Here is an 18,954-nt window from a genome sequence, read left to right as displayed (position 1 = left end):
AAATAAAGAAAAAAAATGACTCCTCATGTACAAGGGAACCTCAATAAGATTAACAGCTGATTTCTCATCAGAAACAATGAAGACCAAAAAGCAGAGAAATGACATATTCAAAGTGCAAAAAATAAAACATTGTCAACCAAGAATCATACATCCAGCAAGATTATCTTTCAAAATGAAGGGGAAATAAAGGCATTCCCATATAAACAAAAACCAGAGAATTTGTTGCTAGCAGACTCACCTTATAAGAAATACTAAAGGAAGTCCTTCAGGTTAAAAGCAAGTTACCCATGACTAATGTGAATCCTCATGAAAGAAAGGACACTGGTAAATTATAGAAGACAGTATATGTTTATATTAAATGTCCTGAAGAGGCAAATCCATAGGGACAGAAAGTAGATTAGTGACTTCCAGAGACTAGGAAGAGGGTGGAATGGGAATTAACTGCTATGATATTGTGAAATATTATCACCTATCTGGTTTTTGTCCCTGTGTCCAGGCACACAACTTCTAAAATCCTTGGAATCTTCCATAATAAGTGTCTTTTTGGATGCTAATGAATTGACTGGCAGCTGACAGCCCCTAGGTAGCTTCAGGATGCGGGCTGGTCCTCAGAAAGACCAAGGCAGGATTAGAGGGTTGGGACTTTCAGCACCAACTGCCAACCTATGGGGAGGCGAAAGGGGCTGAAGGTTAAGCTGATCATCAGTGGACAATGGTTTAGTCAATCATGCCTACATAATGAAGCCTCCATAAAAACCCAAAAGGACAGAATTTAAAGAACTTCCAGATTGCTGAGCATGTGGAGGTTGCTGGAGGGTGTGGTGCATCCAGAGAGGGCATGGAAGCTCTGTGCCCCTTCTTCCATACTTCACTTTATGTATCTCTTCATCTGTATCCTTTGTAAAAGCCTTTATAATAAGTTGGTAAATATAAATGTTTTCCTGAATCCTGTGAGTTGTTCTAGTAAATTAATCAAACCCAAGGAGGGGGTTGTGGGAACCCTGATTTATAGCCAGTAGGTCAGAAGCACAGGTAAAACAACCTAGGGCTTGCTATTGGTATCAAAAATGGAGGTGGGGGTGGGGCAGTCTTGTGGGACTGAGCCCTCAACCTGTGGGATCTGATGCTTTCTCTAAGTAGATAGTGTTAGAATTAAATTGGAAGATATCCAGCTGGTGTCTGCTGCACAATTGATTGCTTGCTTGGTGTGGGGGTTGGTGTGGGGGGAATCCCCCCACATATCTGGCATCAGAAACATGGTGTGACGGTATAGTAGGAGAAACTGAGTTTGTTTATTCCTATCTATTCTTAACTGTTAATTGGTACAGGATTCTTTTTGGTCTGATAAAATGTTCTCAATTTAGATAGTGGTGATGATTGCACAGCCTCTGTATACAGGTAAAAGCACTAACTACTTTAAAAGGGTGAATTTTATGGTATTTGAATTATATCTCAACAATAAAAAATGTGCAAGTGATTTGAATGGGCATTTCTCCAAAAAAAGATATAGTAATGGTCAATAAACACATGAAAAGAGGCTCAACTTCACCAGTCCTTACGGAAATGCATATTAAAACCACAATGAGACACTACTTCACACCTACTAGGATGGTTATAATCAAAAAGTCAGATAATAACAAGTATCAGTGAAGATGTAAAGAAATGAGAGCCCTCATACACTGCTGGTGGGTATGTAAAATGGAGCAAACACTTTGGAAAACAGTCTGGCAGTTCCTCAAATGATTAAACAAAGAATTACCATATGACTCAGCCTTCTTCTCCTAGGTATATACCCAAGAAAAATGAAAACATATGTTCACACAAAAACTTACACACAAATGTTCAAAACAGTATTACTCTTAATAGCCAAAAAGTGAAAACAACTCAAATGCCCACCACCTGATGAATGGATAAACAAGAATGTGGTATATCTATACAACGGAAAATAATTTAACCATAAAAAGGAAGAAGCACTGACACATGCCACAACATGAATGAACTTTGAAATCACTATGCTAAGTGAACAAAGCCAATCAAAAATGACCATATATTGTATGACTCCATTTATATGAAATGTCCAGAAAAAGGAAATCTGCAGAGACAGAAATTAGACTGGTGGTTCCTGGGGCTAGTGGTGAAGGGGAGGATGAATGGGGGCTGGTGATTGCTAAAGAGTACAGGGTTTCTTTCTGGGGTGATAATAATGCTCTAAAATTGATTATTGTGTTGGTTGCCTAGCTCTGTGAATACGTTAAAAACTTTGGATTGATATTTTCAATGGGTGAATTATCGTGAATTACACCTCAAAGAAGTTAAAGGGAATTTTCCCTTCCTCCTGCTCCCTTTTCTTTAAGAGATAAATCAAATGTCACTAGGCAGACTTCCGGTTCTTTCAAGGTAGAGTACCCTATTTCTCCTAGTTTCTATGTCTTACAACGAAAAGACTCTTGAACACAATAGAGCAGACAAACAGAGGAAGACTCTAAGTGGGGTAGCTGTCTAGGGACCTCAAGACTTGAGGAAAGATACGGTCGTTAGCTCCCTGGGATTCCTTTTTGCCTCCCATATATCCCAAACAGGGTGCTGCAGAAGCCTTCAACCCAGAACAAGCTATAAGAAAAGCCTGTTCCCTGAAAATATTTTTGGCAATATCCACGCTATTCCAGTCAAACACCAATAAAAATGCCATATCATCTTCCACCCCACAGTTTCAGAGGGGGTGAACAGGGATCTGATCATCTACCAAATGCTCCCGCTCTGTAGAAGAGGAAGTGGACTCTACTTCTCCTATCAGATGGTGTTAGAGAGATAAACAGGAAGCTCTACAATCTCCCATTCAGACTCTTATCCTTCCCTGCCCCTCCGCCACCCACTGCAACCTGGAGAGCAGTCTGAGTGGAGAAATTTGGTGGCCACCCTCTTCTCCCCAGCTGGCATGTGCTCCAGCCTGAGGTTCCCACAGAGAGTGGGGCCCACGCCTTTCCCCTTAAGGACCTGCAGTGGACCCAGGGTGCCTGATCTGGGAGCTCCCTGGCTGCCGGCATTTCTCAGAGACATATGCCAGTGGGTCACACATGCAGGCTGGATCCCATGCTCCCAGGACTCATGTGTTGCTAGGAGACACAGGGGGGAGGCTTGAGAGCTGGACTCGGGAGGTGAGGGAGCCCACGTGGTGGAACTGACAGGAGACTACTGTGGGGGTCCGAGACGTGAGGATCTGGGAGCCTGCCCATCCTCCCCCCCAAAGCCACTGTTGGACTAGGACAGGGAAGATCTCAGCCCCTAGCACCATAGCAACCAAGCATGGTGTGTTTAGGCACCTGGGCTGTCCGCGAATTGTGGCCCCTCCCTCACGAGCAGCCTTCCTGGTCTGGAGAGCCTGCCTTAACCTCCTCCCAGTAGCTTTTCCATAGCAGCCCAGGGGCCACTGCAGGTCCTGCTGAGGCTCAAAGCAGGGCTGTAGCTGTCAGACTAGGGATGGTCCCCCAATGGGGAAGATCCTGCCCCATGGCACTACAGCAACTAAGTGCACATGCTTGGGCTGTTGGGGAATTACAGCTCCTTCAGGAGCAGGCTTCCTCTTCTGGAGAGCCTGCCGTGACCGTGCTCCCAGAGGCTCCCCCTAGAAGCGAGGAAAACAACCACTAAGCCCTGCTGAGGCTTTGCAAAGCCCTCCAGGTTCCCACAATCTAACCACGCCCAACCTCACTCCACCCACCTCTGCTGTGGTGGAAATCAAGCAACCCCTTGGGAACTACAAGGCCCCTCCCAAAGCCTGGGGCATTCAAGTGCTCCACCTGAAGGACTAGAGCTTACCACAGGCACAAGAGAACATCTCAGCAATTGGCTCTTTCCTCAGGCACCAATCACTAACAGGGAGAACAACTCTATAGTTCGTTATAGTATCTACCAACTCAAGCAAACAGGGTGTGGCTGATTCTTACTCATAACTATCACCCACCATCCCAGAGATTAAGCTGGGGGTCACAATACAATTCACACTTTTGGGAAGATGTGAAGACAGCAGGATAGAAGCAAGCCAAGGGGACACTGTTTTTTAGGAGACAAACAAAGTTACAGGCAGCTCGATCTGTGAGGGGTCTCCCTCTTCCACTGCGGACCTCTGGCCTGACTGCAGAGCTGCTCAGAGTCTGTGGAGAGACATTCCACTGGAGAGCAGGTGCAACAGAGATCTAGTGCCTGCCAATCTCAGATTTCTGCAACTGATGACATCCTGATCGCTCTGGTGCACAGAGCCACGTCTGCTCGGGACCCAGCCTTACAGCAGTAGCCTTTGCATCACCCCTTCTGAGCCAGGGAGGGCACAGATGCTCCCCCGTGTCATGTCCTATGACTAGGGGCCAAGCATACCTCTTCCCTGGTATGGGAGCCAAACAGAGGGGGAGCCAAACAGAGGAGGAGCCTCCGATGCAACAGGCAGCACTTGGGAAGCCTGGGGCAAATGCCTCAGTGGGTCCTAGGTGTGAGAGAGAACCTTGGCTGACCAGTAGCTCCAGCCTGCCTATGTAGACCCTAGGCTGTTGAGACAAAAGCCTTGACTGTGTGACTGGGCATCAGCAGTCCCTACGATGGAGGAACAGCCCCCTATATGGGCAGCTCTGAGCCAGTTCTGAAGCTCTTGCTGTGCCTGAGTCTGTGGCTCTGCCCTTGTAGCTCCTGGGCCCCCACTGGGCCTGCGAATCTACCCCTAAGACTCCAGGGTTGTGCCAGGTGCCCAAGACCCCACTACTGAGTCTCCACCACTACCTCTGGGCTGGAAGAACCTCCTTGAGGTCCGAGACTTCACTCAGGAAGCCCCTTCCCTGAGCAGCCGTCGTTCCTAGGAAAGATTTGAGAGAGTCTCCAGCAAAGGAGAACAGATGCCCTTCAATCCTATTAACACAGAGCTGAGCGAAGAGAACTCAGATGAAAAGAAACCAGCAAAAGAACCCTGGAAACATGAAAAAATAAAATAGCTTGACATCCACAAGGGAACACAATGGAGCTATAGTAGTGGACTCCACCCACAAGGAAATTGCCAAAATGACAGAAATGGAATTCAGAATATGGATGGCAAATAAGATGAATGGAATTGAAGAGAAAGTTGAAAACCAACAAAAAGAAGCCAAAAAAGAAATTTTAGGAAATCAATGAAAAAAATGAAAAAGTTATTAGAGAGCTAGACAACATAAGGAAGGATACAATACAACTTAAAGAAATGAACGAGTTACTTAGGGAATTTCAAAACACAGCAGACAGCTTGAACAACAGGCTAAACCAAGGAGAACAAAGAATCTCAGAGTGTGATGACAACGCTTTGAAGATAATCCATTCATTCAAAGAGGCAGAGAAGAGTATAAAAAAGTCTGAGCAATCACTGAGAGATATGGGACTATGTGAAGCAAACTAACATTCGAATTATAGGTATTCCTCAGGGCAAAGAACAAAGAGCTAAAAGCATGGAAAACTTATTTGAGAAAATTATTGAGAAAACTTCCCTGGTATTGCCAGAAATTCAAACATACAAATACAAGATGGACATCGAACACTGGGAAGATTCATAGCAAACAGGCTATCTCCAAGACACATAGTAATAAACCTGGCCAAAGTGAAAATGAAGGAGAAAATTCTGCAAGCAGATAGATGAAAGCATTAAATAACCTACAAAGGAAAAGCTAACTGCAGACTTTTCAGTGGAAACATTACAAGCCAAAAGGGATTGGGGGCCCATCTTCCATTGACCTCAACAGAACTGCCAGCCTAGAATTTCATATCCTGCAAGACTTAGTTTCACAACAGATGGAGAAATTAAGTCTGCCAGACAAGCAAACACTGAGGGAATTTGTCATGACCAGACCTGTTCTGCATGAAATACTCAGAAGAGCAGTATACACAAATCAGCACAACAGATTCCTACCAGTGTAAAATCACCTTTAAAAAGCCCAAAACTCACAACTCTTACAGAACAATAGAACAAGAGGTAAAACAAAGCAAAAAGGGAGTACCTTACAGGACGAACAGACTAACATCCCACATATCGATGCTATCAGTGAATGTTAATGGACTGAATACTCCTCTCAAAAGACATAGCCTGGCTGAATGGATGAAAACACACAACCCAAATATCTCCTGTGTCCAGGAAACACATCTAAACCACAAGGATGCACATAGATTCAACGTGAAAGGATGGAAAAAAATATTCCACGCAAATGGAAATAAAAAGAGAGCAGGTGTAGCTGTTCTTACATCAGATAAAATTGATTTTAAACCAACAAAGGTAAAGAAAGACAAAGAGGGTCATTATATAATGGTAAAGGGGGCAATTCAACAAGAAGACCTAACAATCCTAAATATATATGCACCCAACACAGGAGCTCCCAGATACATAAAGCAAATTTTACTAGAGCTAAGCAAAGAAATAAATAGCACCATCATAATTGCTGGGGACCTCAACACCCCACCGTCAGAGCTTGACAAATCATCAAAGCAGAAAATAAATAAACAAACAATGGACTTAAACCAAACTCTAAATCAAATGGATCTAATAGACATTTAAAGAACATTCTACCCTAAAGCTATAAAATACACATTCTTCTCAGCAGCACATGGTATATTCTCCACGAATGATCATATCTCAAGCCACAAAACAGGACTCAACAAATTCAAAAAAATAAAAATCATACCATGTACCTTCTCAGAATACAGTGGAATAAAACAAGAAATCGATCACAAGAGAAACACTCAAACCTACACAAAGTCATGGAAATGAAAGAACCTGCTCCCAAATGATTACCGGGTCAAGGATGAAATTAAGATGGAAATAAAAAATTCTTTGCACTGAACGACAAAGGGGACAAAAGCTATCAAAATCTATGGGACACAGCAAAAGCATTCCTCACAAGAAAATTCGTAGCCTTAAATGCCTACATCAAAAACAAACAAACAAACAAACAAACCAGAAAGATCACAAATTAACAACCTAATGCCATACCTCAGGAACTAGAAAAGGAAGAAAAAAAACAAACCCAAAGGCAGCAGAAGAAAAGAAGCAATAGAGATCAGAGCAGAACTAAAAGAATTGGAAAATAAAATAAAATAAAAAACACAATATAAAGGATTAACAAAACAAAAAGTTGGTTCTTTAAAAAGATAAATAAAATCAACAGACCTCTTGCTGGATTAACCAAGAACAGAAGAGAAAGGATCCAAATAAGCTCAATCAGAAATGAAAAAGGTGACCACAGCTGATACCACAGAAATATAAAACTTCATTGATGAATACTGTGTAAATCTCTAAGCACATGAACTAGAGAACGTATAGGAAATGGACAAGTTCCTGGAAATACACAAGTTCCCAAGATTCAACTAGGCAGAAAGAGAACTCCTGAACAGACCAGTAACAGTGAGATCAAAACAGTAATAAAAAACCTCCCAACAAAAAAAACCCTTGTATCAGATGGTTTCACAGCTGAATTCTATCAGACCTACAAAGAAGAACTGGTACCCATAATAGAGAAATAGACAAATTATTCCATAATATTCGGAAAGAGGGACTCCTCCCCAATTCATTCTACAAAGCCAGTATCATCTTGATACCAAAGCCAGGAAACGACACAACAAAAAAAGAAAACTACAGACCAATATCCCTTATGAATATATATGCAAAAATCCTCAATAAAATACTAGCAAACCAAATTCAATAGCACATCAAAAAAATAATGCAGCATGACCAAGTGGGCTTCATCCTAGAAATGCAAGGATGGTTCAACATAAGTAAATCAATAAACATGATTCACGGCATAAACAAAAGCAAAAAACATATGATCATCTCAATATATGGAGAAAAAGCACTTGACAAAATCCAGAACCCTTCATGATAAAAAACCCTCAATGAACTAGGCATAGAAGGAATATATCTCAGAATTATAAAAGCCATACATGACAAATCCACTGGCAACATCACATTGAATAGGGGAAACTTGAAAGCATTCCCCCTAAGAACTGAAAGGAGACAAGGATGCCCACTGTCACCACTTCTATTCAACATAGTGCTAGAAGTCCTAGCCAGAGCAATAAGGCAAGAGAAGAAATAAAGGGTAGCCTTATCAGGAAAGAGGAGGTCAAACTATCACTCTTTGCTGATGATACAATCTCGTATCTAGAAAACCCCAGAGATTCCCCCAAGAGTCTCTTAGATTGATAAATTCAGCAGTCTCAGGATAAAAAAATCAATGTACAGAAATCAGCAGCATTCTATATACTAATAACAGTCAAGCCAAGAGTAAAATCAAAGACTCAATACCATTTACAGTAGCTACAAAGAAAATAAAATACTGAAGAGTACACTTAACTAAGGAGGTAAAAGATCTCTACACGGAGAACTATGAAACTCTGAGGAAAGAAATTGCAGAGGATACAAAGAAACAGAAAAATATATTATGCTCATGGAGAGGTTAAATCAACATTGTTAAAACGTTCACACTACCCAAAATGATTTACAAATTCAATGCAATCCCCATCAAGTTACCGAAGTCATACTTCACAGATCTAGAAATAATAATTCTATGCCTTGTTTGGAACTAGAAAAGAGACTGAATAGTTAAAGCAATGTTAAGCAAAAAGAACAAATCTGGAGGCATCACATTATCAGATTTCAAACTATACTACAAGGCTATAGTAATCAAAACAGCACGGTATTCATACAAAAATAGAGACATGGGCCAATGGAACAGAACAGAGAACCCAGATATAAAACCATCTACTTACCAACTGATCTTTGACAAAGCAGACACAATGTACAACAGGAAAAAGAAGCCCCATTTAATAAATGGTGTTGGGAAAACTGGATGGCCACATGCAGAAGAATGAAACAGGACCCCTATACTCACAAAAAATTAATTCAAGACTCTCAACACTCAAAAAAATTAATTCAAGATGGATAAAATACTTAGATCTAAGGCATAAAACCATAAGAATTCTAGAGTAAAGTATAGGAAAAAGTCTTCTAGATATTGGCCTAGACAAACAATTTATGACTAAGACCCCAATGGCAATCATGGCATCAACGAAAATTAATAAATGGGATTTGATTAAACTAAAAAGTTTCTGCACAACTAAGGAAACAACCAATAGAACAAACAGACAACCTACAGAATGGGAGAAGATATTTGCAACCTACACATCTGATAAAAGGCTAATAACCAGAATTTACAAAAAACTCAAGCAAAGCAGCAAGAAAAAAAAACAACCCTATTAAAAAATGGGCAAAAGACATGAACAGAAGCTTCTCAAAAGAAGATAACGAATGGCTAATAAACATGAAAAAATGCTCAACATCACTAATCATCAGGGAATTGTAAATTAAAACCACAATGAGATAATCACCTTACCCCAGTTAGAATGGCTCCATTAAAAATTTCAAAACCAGTAGATGCTGGTGTGGATGCACAGAGAAAAGAACACTTCTACACTGTTGGTGGGACTGGAAATTGGTATAACCTCTAGTATAATCTCAGTTTGGAGATTCCTCAGAGAACTAAAAGTAGACCTACCATGCGATACAGCAATCCCACTATTGAGTATTTATCTTCTTTTATAAAAAGAAGACTTTTTATAAAAAGACACCTGCACTTGAATGTTTACTGCAGCACAATTCACAATTGCGAAGATGTGGAAGCAGCCCAAGTGACCATCAATTCATGAGTGGATTAACAAAATGTGGTATATGTATACCATGGAGTACTACTCAGCCATAGAAAAAGATGAATTAATACCTTTTGCAACAATCTGGATGGAACTAGTGACCATCTTCCTAAGTGAAGTGTTTCAAGAATGGAAAAACAACCACTACATGTACTCACTATTAAATTGGAACTAACCGATGAGCACACATGTGCACAAAGGGAAGTAAAACTCAGTGAAAATCAACCATGGGTGAGGCATGAGGAGGGGAGGGAAATAAACCAACTTAATGGGTACTATGAACACTATTTGGGTGACAAGCACACCTAGAGCCAGGACTCAAACACTGCAAAAATGATCCATGTAGCCTACAACATTTATACCACCATAGTGTTCTGAAATTTTAAAAAAAATACATAATGGACGTCAATGCTTAGAAAGGTGGGGCAGGATAAAATAAATAAATAGATAAAAGAGAATGTTAAAAAAAAAAGCACAAATAAATGAAATTAAAAACAGGAAAACAACAGTGAAAGTCAGTTGAAAATAAGAAGCTAGGTCTATGAAAAAAATCAATAAAATTGACAAACCTCTAGGAAGACTGATAAAAAGAAAAAAATAAAAGACCCAAATCGCCAATATCAGGAATGAAATGGGCTATTACTACAAATCTGGCATCCATAATAAGGAAGTAGTATAAACAACTTTATGCTCATAAATTTGACACCTTAGAAGAAACAGATCAATTCCTCAAACACTGCAAACTAACAAGACTCAACCAAGATGAATGAGACAACCTACATAGTCCTATAAAATTAAAGAAATTGAACTGATAAATAAAAAGCTCCCCTAGGATTCCGCCCGGGCTCCGGGGGTGCTTTGCTGGGGACTGAGGACACTGGGTGTCTCCGGAGAGTTTTGGGCGGGTTCCCACGTGGAAGCGTGGCGGGGCACTGGACTGGACTACAGATGTTGAACCTGGAGAGCATAGGGCGGCTTCTGGCTTTTTCACACACCAGCGCTGCCAGGCTGGAGTTGGGCCCCACTCGCTTGCTGATTGGGAGGGTCTGGGATGGCGCCCATAACTGTGCTTTTAAAATCTCCTTAGGTGAATCCAGTGCTCAGCCAAGGCTGAAATGCAGGCTGCCGTCTTAGGCCCCGCTGAGCTGGAAGCGGAGTCAGAGCTGGCCCTCTTGTGGCCTCCCTAGTGTCTGAGTCACCCCAGGGTTTGTCAGGGCACAGGAAGGGTTGTCAGCTTGGCAAGTCCAGGTGTTTTGTAAGCTCCCCCTCAGCAAATCTGGGGTTGGAGAATAGACATGCGCCTTCCAAAAACTAGATGTCAGTTGACCATCAAGGGTGGACATTTATTCCCTCCCAATAGGTGTCTGCTGGAGAAGAAATGAGGTTGGGCGATTGCTTGGGGAGCTCGATGGGACCAAGGCAGCTGGGATGTTGTTGGTGAGGACTGTCCTGCAAGTTCCCGAGTCCGACAGATTTGCTTGCTCTGCTTGAGGAATCCAGCTCTGTTCTTATTAGACTCCGGTACATTCATCCCTGTAGAGTTCTGAGGATGGTTGTTCAGGTCACTTAGGACTTGACCAGATATCTGGGTTTCTTTTATAAACCGTTTATTAGGGTAGCCTGTTTCAACTAATGGCATAGCTAATCTATTGCGCTGATTTTAAATTTGGGGGCTTTTAGTATTTTTTCCTTATTCCTAAATCCTGAGGATATTTTACAGCAGCCCCATATATGAAATTATTGAATCTCTTTTTTGTTTCATTAACAGTTTTTTCAGGTATAATATGTATACTATAAATTTACCTATTTTAATTGTAGGATTCTATGATTTTTAGTATATTTACAGAGTTGTGTGACCATCTATTTTTTTTTCTGGTAATTAACTTCTACTTTACCATTCTTAAAGTTTGCATAAGTGGACACGTTAAGGCACAAACTTAACACACAATATAATGATATAATAATATACTGGTATTATAAGGACCTTAGAACACATACTCTCATATTGTGTGGTACCTGAACAAGGGAAGTTAAAAGGAAAATTGAAGCAAATGCTCCTGGTAAATTGCAGGTAGTGAATCTTTTGTGTCTTATAGTACCAAATAGATATTGACTATATCAGCTTTCATATGTGTTGAGGAAGATGGCATAAACCCCATTTTACAGGTGGAGAAATAGACTTTGAAGGATAACATACCCAAAGCTGCATAGCTGTGATTGGGATCGGCCCCAAAACTGATACTTCACCTCTAAATCTATTGCCTTTGCCTTCTCAACAGGCTGGTTTTCAGCTATAATATCTACGTGTGAGTTGTACAAGTCATTCATTGATCGAGCAAATAATTATTGAGTGGCCACTGTGTGCCAACAACACTGCTTTATATGCTAGAGATACCCTAGTAGACCAGCAAAGTTTTTGCCCTCAGCTCATATTGTTAGGGGAGATGATGATCAAGTAAAGAAATATATGCTCTAATTTTAGAGATTAAGACATGCTATATTTTAAAAATAGGCAAGCTTAAGAGGATAGAGAATGATGGTGAGAGGCAGGGAAGTGCTGTTTCAAAAATGTAGTAAGAGGTTTCCAGGCATCTGACTTGAGCAAAACCTGAATAAAGGGAGGAGAAGGTTGGAGAGTAAGAGAAAGAAAGCAAGGATTTGGTTTGAGCAGCTGGAAAGATGGAACTGCCATTTACTGAGTTGGAATAAGGTAACACTGCGGAAGGACCAGGTTTTGGAGGTATGATTATGAATTCAGTTTTAGATATTTATAGATGCCTCTTAGACATCCAAGTGGAGAACTGGTATTTAAATCGATGAGATTGGATGAGATCTTTACAAGGGTATGAGTGCAGGTAGAAAGGGGACCAAGGACTGATACCTAGACCCCTTCAATATTTAGAATACAGGCAGACAAGAGGAACCAGGAGGGAAGATTGAAAAGGAGATTACAGTGTGTTATGAAGAAAACCCCAAGGGTAGTCTGCCTTAGAAGACAAGTGAAGAAAGTAATTCATGGGAAAAGGGGTAATTAATTCTGCCAGATGTTACAAATTGGTCAAATAATATGAAGAATGAAACTGACCTTTCACAGAGAATAGAAAGATAAAATATTTTTATTTAAATGCTTATAATGGCAGCTGCTAGAAAAAAATGTGTATCTTTTTTGCAGAGCCTCCATTTTTACCATCTTTTTGAGGGATAATTTCACAGTATCTATTAAAAATTCAAATGTGTGCTTTCTTAGACCTTGTAATTCCACTTCTAGGAATTTATTTTGTGGTAATATTTACACATAAACAAGGATATGTATAAAAGTGTTCATCACAGCATTGATTTCAACAGTAAAAAAACCATAACATCTGTATCAGGATGGATGGAGTTGTTAAAGGACCAGTGGATATATATGTATAGACATGTAAGATAGCTTTCACACATTGTTAAATGACAAAGTCAGATTATGCAATAAAGTATTTAAAAAAAAAATCTCCCATAAATGAAATCTCCAGGCTTACATGACCTCACTGGAGAATGCTACCAAACATTTAAAGAATAGGCACCAATTTTATACAATGTCTTCCAGAAAACAGAAGAGGAGGGAACATTTCCCAAACCCTTTATGAGGCTAAGATTACCTTGATACCAAAAGCAGATGTAGATAGTATAAAAAAAGAAAACTATAGTCCAATGTCTCTCCTGAATTCAGGCAAAAAATCCTCAACAAAATATTAGCAAATCAAATCCAGAAATGCATAAAAAGAATTATACACCATTACTAAATAAAATTTATTGCAAAATAAAGTTTATATAAGGCTAGTTTAAACATTCAAAAATCAATCAATATAATCTACCACATCAACTGGCTAAAGAAGAAAAATCATATTACATCTATTGACACAGAAAAAGCATTAGATAAAATCTAACACCCATTCACGATATAAACTCTCAGCAAGTTAAGAATGGAGGGGACTAAGTCAACCTGTTGTAGAAAACTTACTGCTAACATTATACTGAAAGGTAAAAAGACTGAATGCTTTCTTCCTAAGATCAGAAAGTAGACAAAGACATCTGCTCTTATGATTCTTAGTTTGCTTAGTAGAAGATCTAGGCCATTACAATAAAGCAAGAAAAAAAAATAGCAGCATACGGATTGGAAATGAAACAAAATTGACCTTATTTGCAGATAACATGATTGTTTATATAAAAAAACCTAAAGAATCTCCAAAAACCTCCCATAAGTGAAAGTGAGTTCAGCAAGGTCTTAGAGTACAAGATCAACACACAAAAATCAATTGCATTTCTACATACAAAAAAATTGCAGGTGGAAACTGTAATTAAAAACACAATACCAGTACAATTACTCCAAAGAAAATGAAATACTTAAGTATAAACTAACAAAACATGTATGGATCTATATGCCAATGATTAAAGAAATCACAGACCAAATAAAATTGAGGGACATAGCGTGTTCATTAATTGGAAGACTCAACATAGTAAAATGGCAATCTCCTCAAATCAATTTATAGGTTTAATTCTTACCTGCATGTGAATGTACAATTATCTCAATACTTTGATTAAAGATATATATATAATCAAGGAAAAATGCCACTAGGCAAGTGCAGGCAAAGATCATTTAACAGAGGTCAGGGCCAAGGCAGGGAAGGCAACTAGGGTGTATGGAATGGGGCCTGGCAGGGTATGAGCCTCAAGTGCAGAGAAGAGCTGAGCTGGGTGATGGCCAGGCAGAGTTGGGAGACTGATTGAGAAAAGGAGGGCTGGAATAAGTAAGTAAACATACTGGGGACAATAAGAACCAAGTTTCTCATTCTTGGAGAAGAGAACTATAAAAAAGGGAAAAGCTATAATGGTATAATAATGTTGGATTAGAATTGGAAGTAACAATGTGAATTCATGGTTTTCAATATACATAGATAGAAACAGAAATAAACAGGTGACTCGTGAACAACATGGGTTTGAACTGTGCAGATCCATGAGTTTCAAAAGGCTGACTATACATGTAAAAGTGTTTACTTATACATGTTTACTTATTTACTCCAGCCCTTCTTTTCTCAATCAGTCTCCCAACTCTGCCTGGCCATCACCCAGCTCAGCTCTTCTCTGCACTTGAGGCTCATACCCTGCCAGGCCCCATTCCATACACCCTAGTTAGTTGCCTTCCCTGCCTTGGCTCTGACCTCTGTTAAATGATCTTTGCCTGCACTTGCCTAGTGGCTTTTGTCCTTGATTATATATAGGTACATATGCATGTGTATGCATATGCGTATGCATATGTATGAACACGTATTTCCTAGCTTCGTCCTGAGAGGGGCTTGGCAACCTCTCATTCTGCCAGTAGTGAGCATGCCCAGATCTTGGTTTCTATGTACCATTTTCCACTAAAAGGAACCACAACTCCTTGGAGAAATGGCTGATTTCAGGGCCAGGTCAGAGAAAGAATAACATGAGCTGGAAGATCTTGCTGTGGTAAATTTTTTTTTTTTTTTTTTTTTGAGACAGAGTCTCACTCCTTTGCATCAGCCTAGCTCACAGCAACCTCAAACTCCTGGGCTCAAGTGATCCTTCTGCTCAGCCTCCTGAGTACCTGGGATTACAGGCATGCGCCACCATGCCCAGCTAATTTTTTCTATATATTTTTAGTTGTCTGATTAATTTCTTTCTATTTTTAGTAGAGACGGGGTCTCGCTCTTGCTCAGGCTGGTCTCGAACTCCTGAGCTCAAACAACCCGCCCGCCTCGGCCTCCCAGAGTGCTAGGATTACAGGCGTGAGCCACCGCGCCAGGCCTGTGGTAAATTTTTTTAACAAAAACTTTAAAAAAATGATAATTGAACGAATAAATGAGATGAGAAATTCGTCCTTACAGTAGAAGGTCAACTAATAAATGCAGTAGGAATGAAGGAATTAGAAAATCTCCATTTGATTATCTATCATACTAATAATTCAGGCAAAAAACAGCAATGGATGCTAAAACTGCTGGGTAACAGTTGGATGTGGAACAGGATACTTATATAGTCTCAAAGCATCTCTCCATAAAATATTAATTATAAATGGAAAATAATTTATAATGAATAAATCTTGCAGACACCACTTTAATGATGTGATCAAACTTAACATCACTAGTAATGGAGCAAAATGACATCTCATGTCACCTGATGAGATGCAGTGAGAAAAGTATAGAGTTACTTTTGTGCTGTTTCAACCAAAAATGCATAATCTCAATCTTATCATGAGGAAACAGCAGACAAACCCAAATTGGGAACATGCTACAAAATAACTAGACTGTAATCTTAAAAAATCTTAAGATCATAAAGGTCAAGAAAGGGTATTACTGCAACTGTTGACAAAACTTGAGTGAGGGTCTCTAGGTGAATAGTATATAGGAGGTTTTTTGTGTGCTTTTTTTACAATTTTTCTGTAAGCTTGAAATTATTTCAAAATAAAAAAAATTAACATCACAAAAAGCAAGACAACCAGACAGCCTGGGCATCCTGAGGGAGGATCCTGAGCACCACCCATGAAATATTCTTGCCAATTAAAAAAAAGAATCTGACTGGACTCTACATCCATTTACCAATTTATAGGAAATACCATGTAGATATAATCAGCAAAATACAGGCTGTGGCACTCTCTACAGGGCTAAAAACCTGAATTTCTTCAACAAATAATCTGTAAGGAAAAAGAGACAGAGGGAAACTCAAGTTTAAAAGAGATTTAAGATACAACCAATTACAATGTATTGACCTTTTTAGATCCCAATTCAAACAAATATATATATAATATATATATATTATATATATATAAATGTTACATGTAAATATGTTTATGAAATATATCTGTGAGACAATTAGAAATTAGAACACTATTTAGGTATTTGATATAAACAATTATTGTTAATTATTTTAGGTATGGTAATATGATGTGGTTATTTAATGAATAAGATGACATGATGCCTTGAGTTTGTTTCAAAGTAATATGGATGCAGGGAACTGAGCAGAGGCAGTGAATAACTGAAATTGTTAACGCTGGGTCATGGTACATATTTGAGCAATGGTACATACATAGGGTGGTATATAACGGGGGGATGATACATATATGGAGATCTTAATTTTATTCTATATACTTTTGTAAATGTTTGATATTTTCCATAATAAAAGTTTTTTTAAAGCAGTATAATCAAGATTTAAATCTAGGTCTGTCTCATTGCAAAGCTAGTTCTTGATAAGTTTCTATTTTCCTTTAAAAAATAAATACTTTATGTACCCCCCATTAAAATTTCCTATGATTCATTAGCTAATATTTAAAAAATTCTCCCCATTCCCAAACCTAACAAGGTATAACTGACTACCTTTATATGAGATATACTTTAAGAAAGTTAGATATGAAATAAATTTTATTTTTCCAGATTTTTTCCTAATTAAAAATTAGCTACATTTATATCAAAAGAAAAATTTAATTAAAAAAGTGTTTTAGAAAGGTAAAAATCAGCTTACCTAGTGGATCACAACAGAGGTGGTATAACCTTCCTGGGGGTTTTTGGAAATATGCAGGGTTTTTTTCATTGTCACTGGAAGCTGGGGATACTACTGAATTTAGTGGGTAGGCCAGGGATGCTAAATGTCTTCTGGGCTCTTCTGTACAATGAAGAGTTGTCCCACTCCAAAAGCCAACAGAACCTCATTGAGAAACATCAACTGAGAGGTAATATTCCAACGGAAGAAAGAATAGGGAAAGAATTGTCTAACTCTTAGATTTGTTAGCTGGAGAGTTACTTAAGGGGGAAAAAACATTATTTTACAAGGGAAGCAGCCAGGAGACATCATTATTGTGTTTATTTTGGACAGCACTTCTTTCTAAGACTAGGAAAACTAACACATAGTAAGTCTGGCACACAGAAGCTGTCCGCAAATGGTAGTTACCAGTTGTATTAGCACCTCTAGAGTTGGACACAGCAAAGAAGAATGAAGGAGGGTCTACAGGGATCTGGAATTTAGGCAAGATCAGAAGTAGGAAACACTGGTTTTCTTGATGAAAGAGAACTCCCCCTGGTGGCATGGTCAGAACTCAATCAACTTTGAGAATACTGTTTCCAGCAGGTACTGAACTCAATACCTTTTTAAGTAGACCCTTACTCCTTTACTCTTTCTTCTATCATCTAATCCACTCTGAGGGACAAAATCCTTCAAAGCTCCCTATACAGTAGGGCTAAAGTGAATTTGGGCAAAAGCCAGAGACGAGAGTTAGAAAATACTGCCAGGAGAAATTACTCAACATCTCTCTTGGTTAACTGCTGGTGGTGGCAGCAAGACTAGCAATGTCAAAGCAGAACCAGAGCGCCTCCCAACTCAGAGTTTTCGACAGAAAGAGTGAGGGGTCAGTATGGCTGTAAGTAAGGGTTCAAGTTATAGTACTTGTCCTTGCCTGGGGTGCCATATAAAAGTCAAAAGGGGATGGGAGAAAAAGCACTGGGAGAAGTAGGGATAGAGTGCTTCTGAATGTGCTTCATAAGTGACACTCAAAAGTAAGGAAAGACAAAGAAACGAAAGCTTGATTCACAAGTGGGCGTTTGATGATAGGAACAGATACATAGTCACAGTCTGCAATAATAACCCAGGAGACAAACAGTGTTTGGAACACTTCTTCTTAAAAAGCCAAGATCATTATTCAGGATGTCAAATAGGAATTCTAACAGGCCAAAATGGTAAGGCAGAAATAAACAAAAGGCCGTAAGTAATGCCTGCTACTTGGGTCTCCAATATGAAGAACAGAGCCTTTTCCTTCATTTCCGTTCACATAATTACTTTTAATAATTAGTAACAGTGTTATTAAAAGTAATTCATACTAGTTAATTACTTTGCATAGAGAGACAAAAAGTACATTAAAGAGATACTACCTTTCATGTTTGCAGCACGCCCGCTGTTAATCACCAAAGTAGAATACGGTTGTTCATCCTGAGGCAAAACTCCTGCAGCCATGGTGGTCTGTTGGAAAAAAATTATTTTTTGAAATTTTTCCCTGGGATATTCATTTACTAATCACCCATAATATGCTAGACCTTTGCTGTCCAATATGGTAGTCATTAGCTATGTGGCAACTTATACCTGACGTGTGGCTAGTCCAGGTTGAGATGTAAAATACACACAAGATTCTGAAAACCCTGTACAAAAAAAAAGAATGTCAAATATCTCACTAATAATTTTTTACATTGAATACACATTGAAATAATGATTTTTTGA

The 18,954-nt window shown here is 39.2% G+C and overlaps 1 protein-coding gene across 2 annotated transcripts in view; it reads right to left on the bottom strand.

Annotated features, from left to right (window-relative positions):
- The window catches only part of PTPDC1 (protein tyrosine phosphatase domain containing 1), a 45,048-nt gene extending 26,353 nt beyond the window's left edge, over window positions 1–18,695 (bottom strand). Inside the window, exon 1 of one of the 2 annotated variants that reach the window (XM_012664451.1) lies at window positions 18,612–18,695. In XM_012664451.1, the coding sequence (XP_012519905.1) occupies window positions 18,612–18,693 (82 nt within the window). In that variant the 5' untranslated portion in view covers window positions 18,694–18,695. The remainder of the gene's footprint in view (window positions 1–18,611) is intronic. The other variant, XM_012664452.1, reaches the window with a different exon arrangement.
- Window positions 18,696–18,954: the final 259 nt, after the last annotated feature.

Source organism: Propithecus coquereli, unplaced genomic scaffold, assembly GCF_000956105.1.
Source record: "Propithecus coquereli isolate 6110/MARCELLA unplaced genomic scaffold, Pcoq_1.0 Scaffold890, whole genome shotgun sequence".
NCBI lineage: Eukaryota > Metazoa > Chordata > Mammalia > Primates > Indriidae > Propithecus > Propithecus coquereli.
Note: the sequence above shows the minus strand (reverse complement) of the source record. Positions and strands in the feature narration are given on the sequence as shown.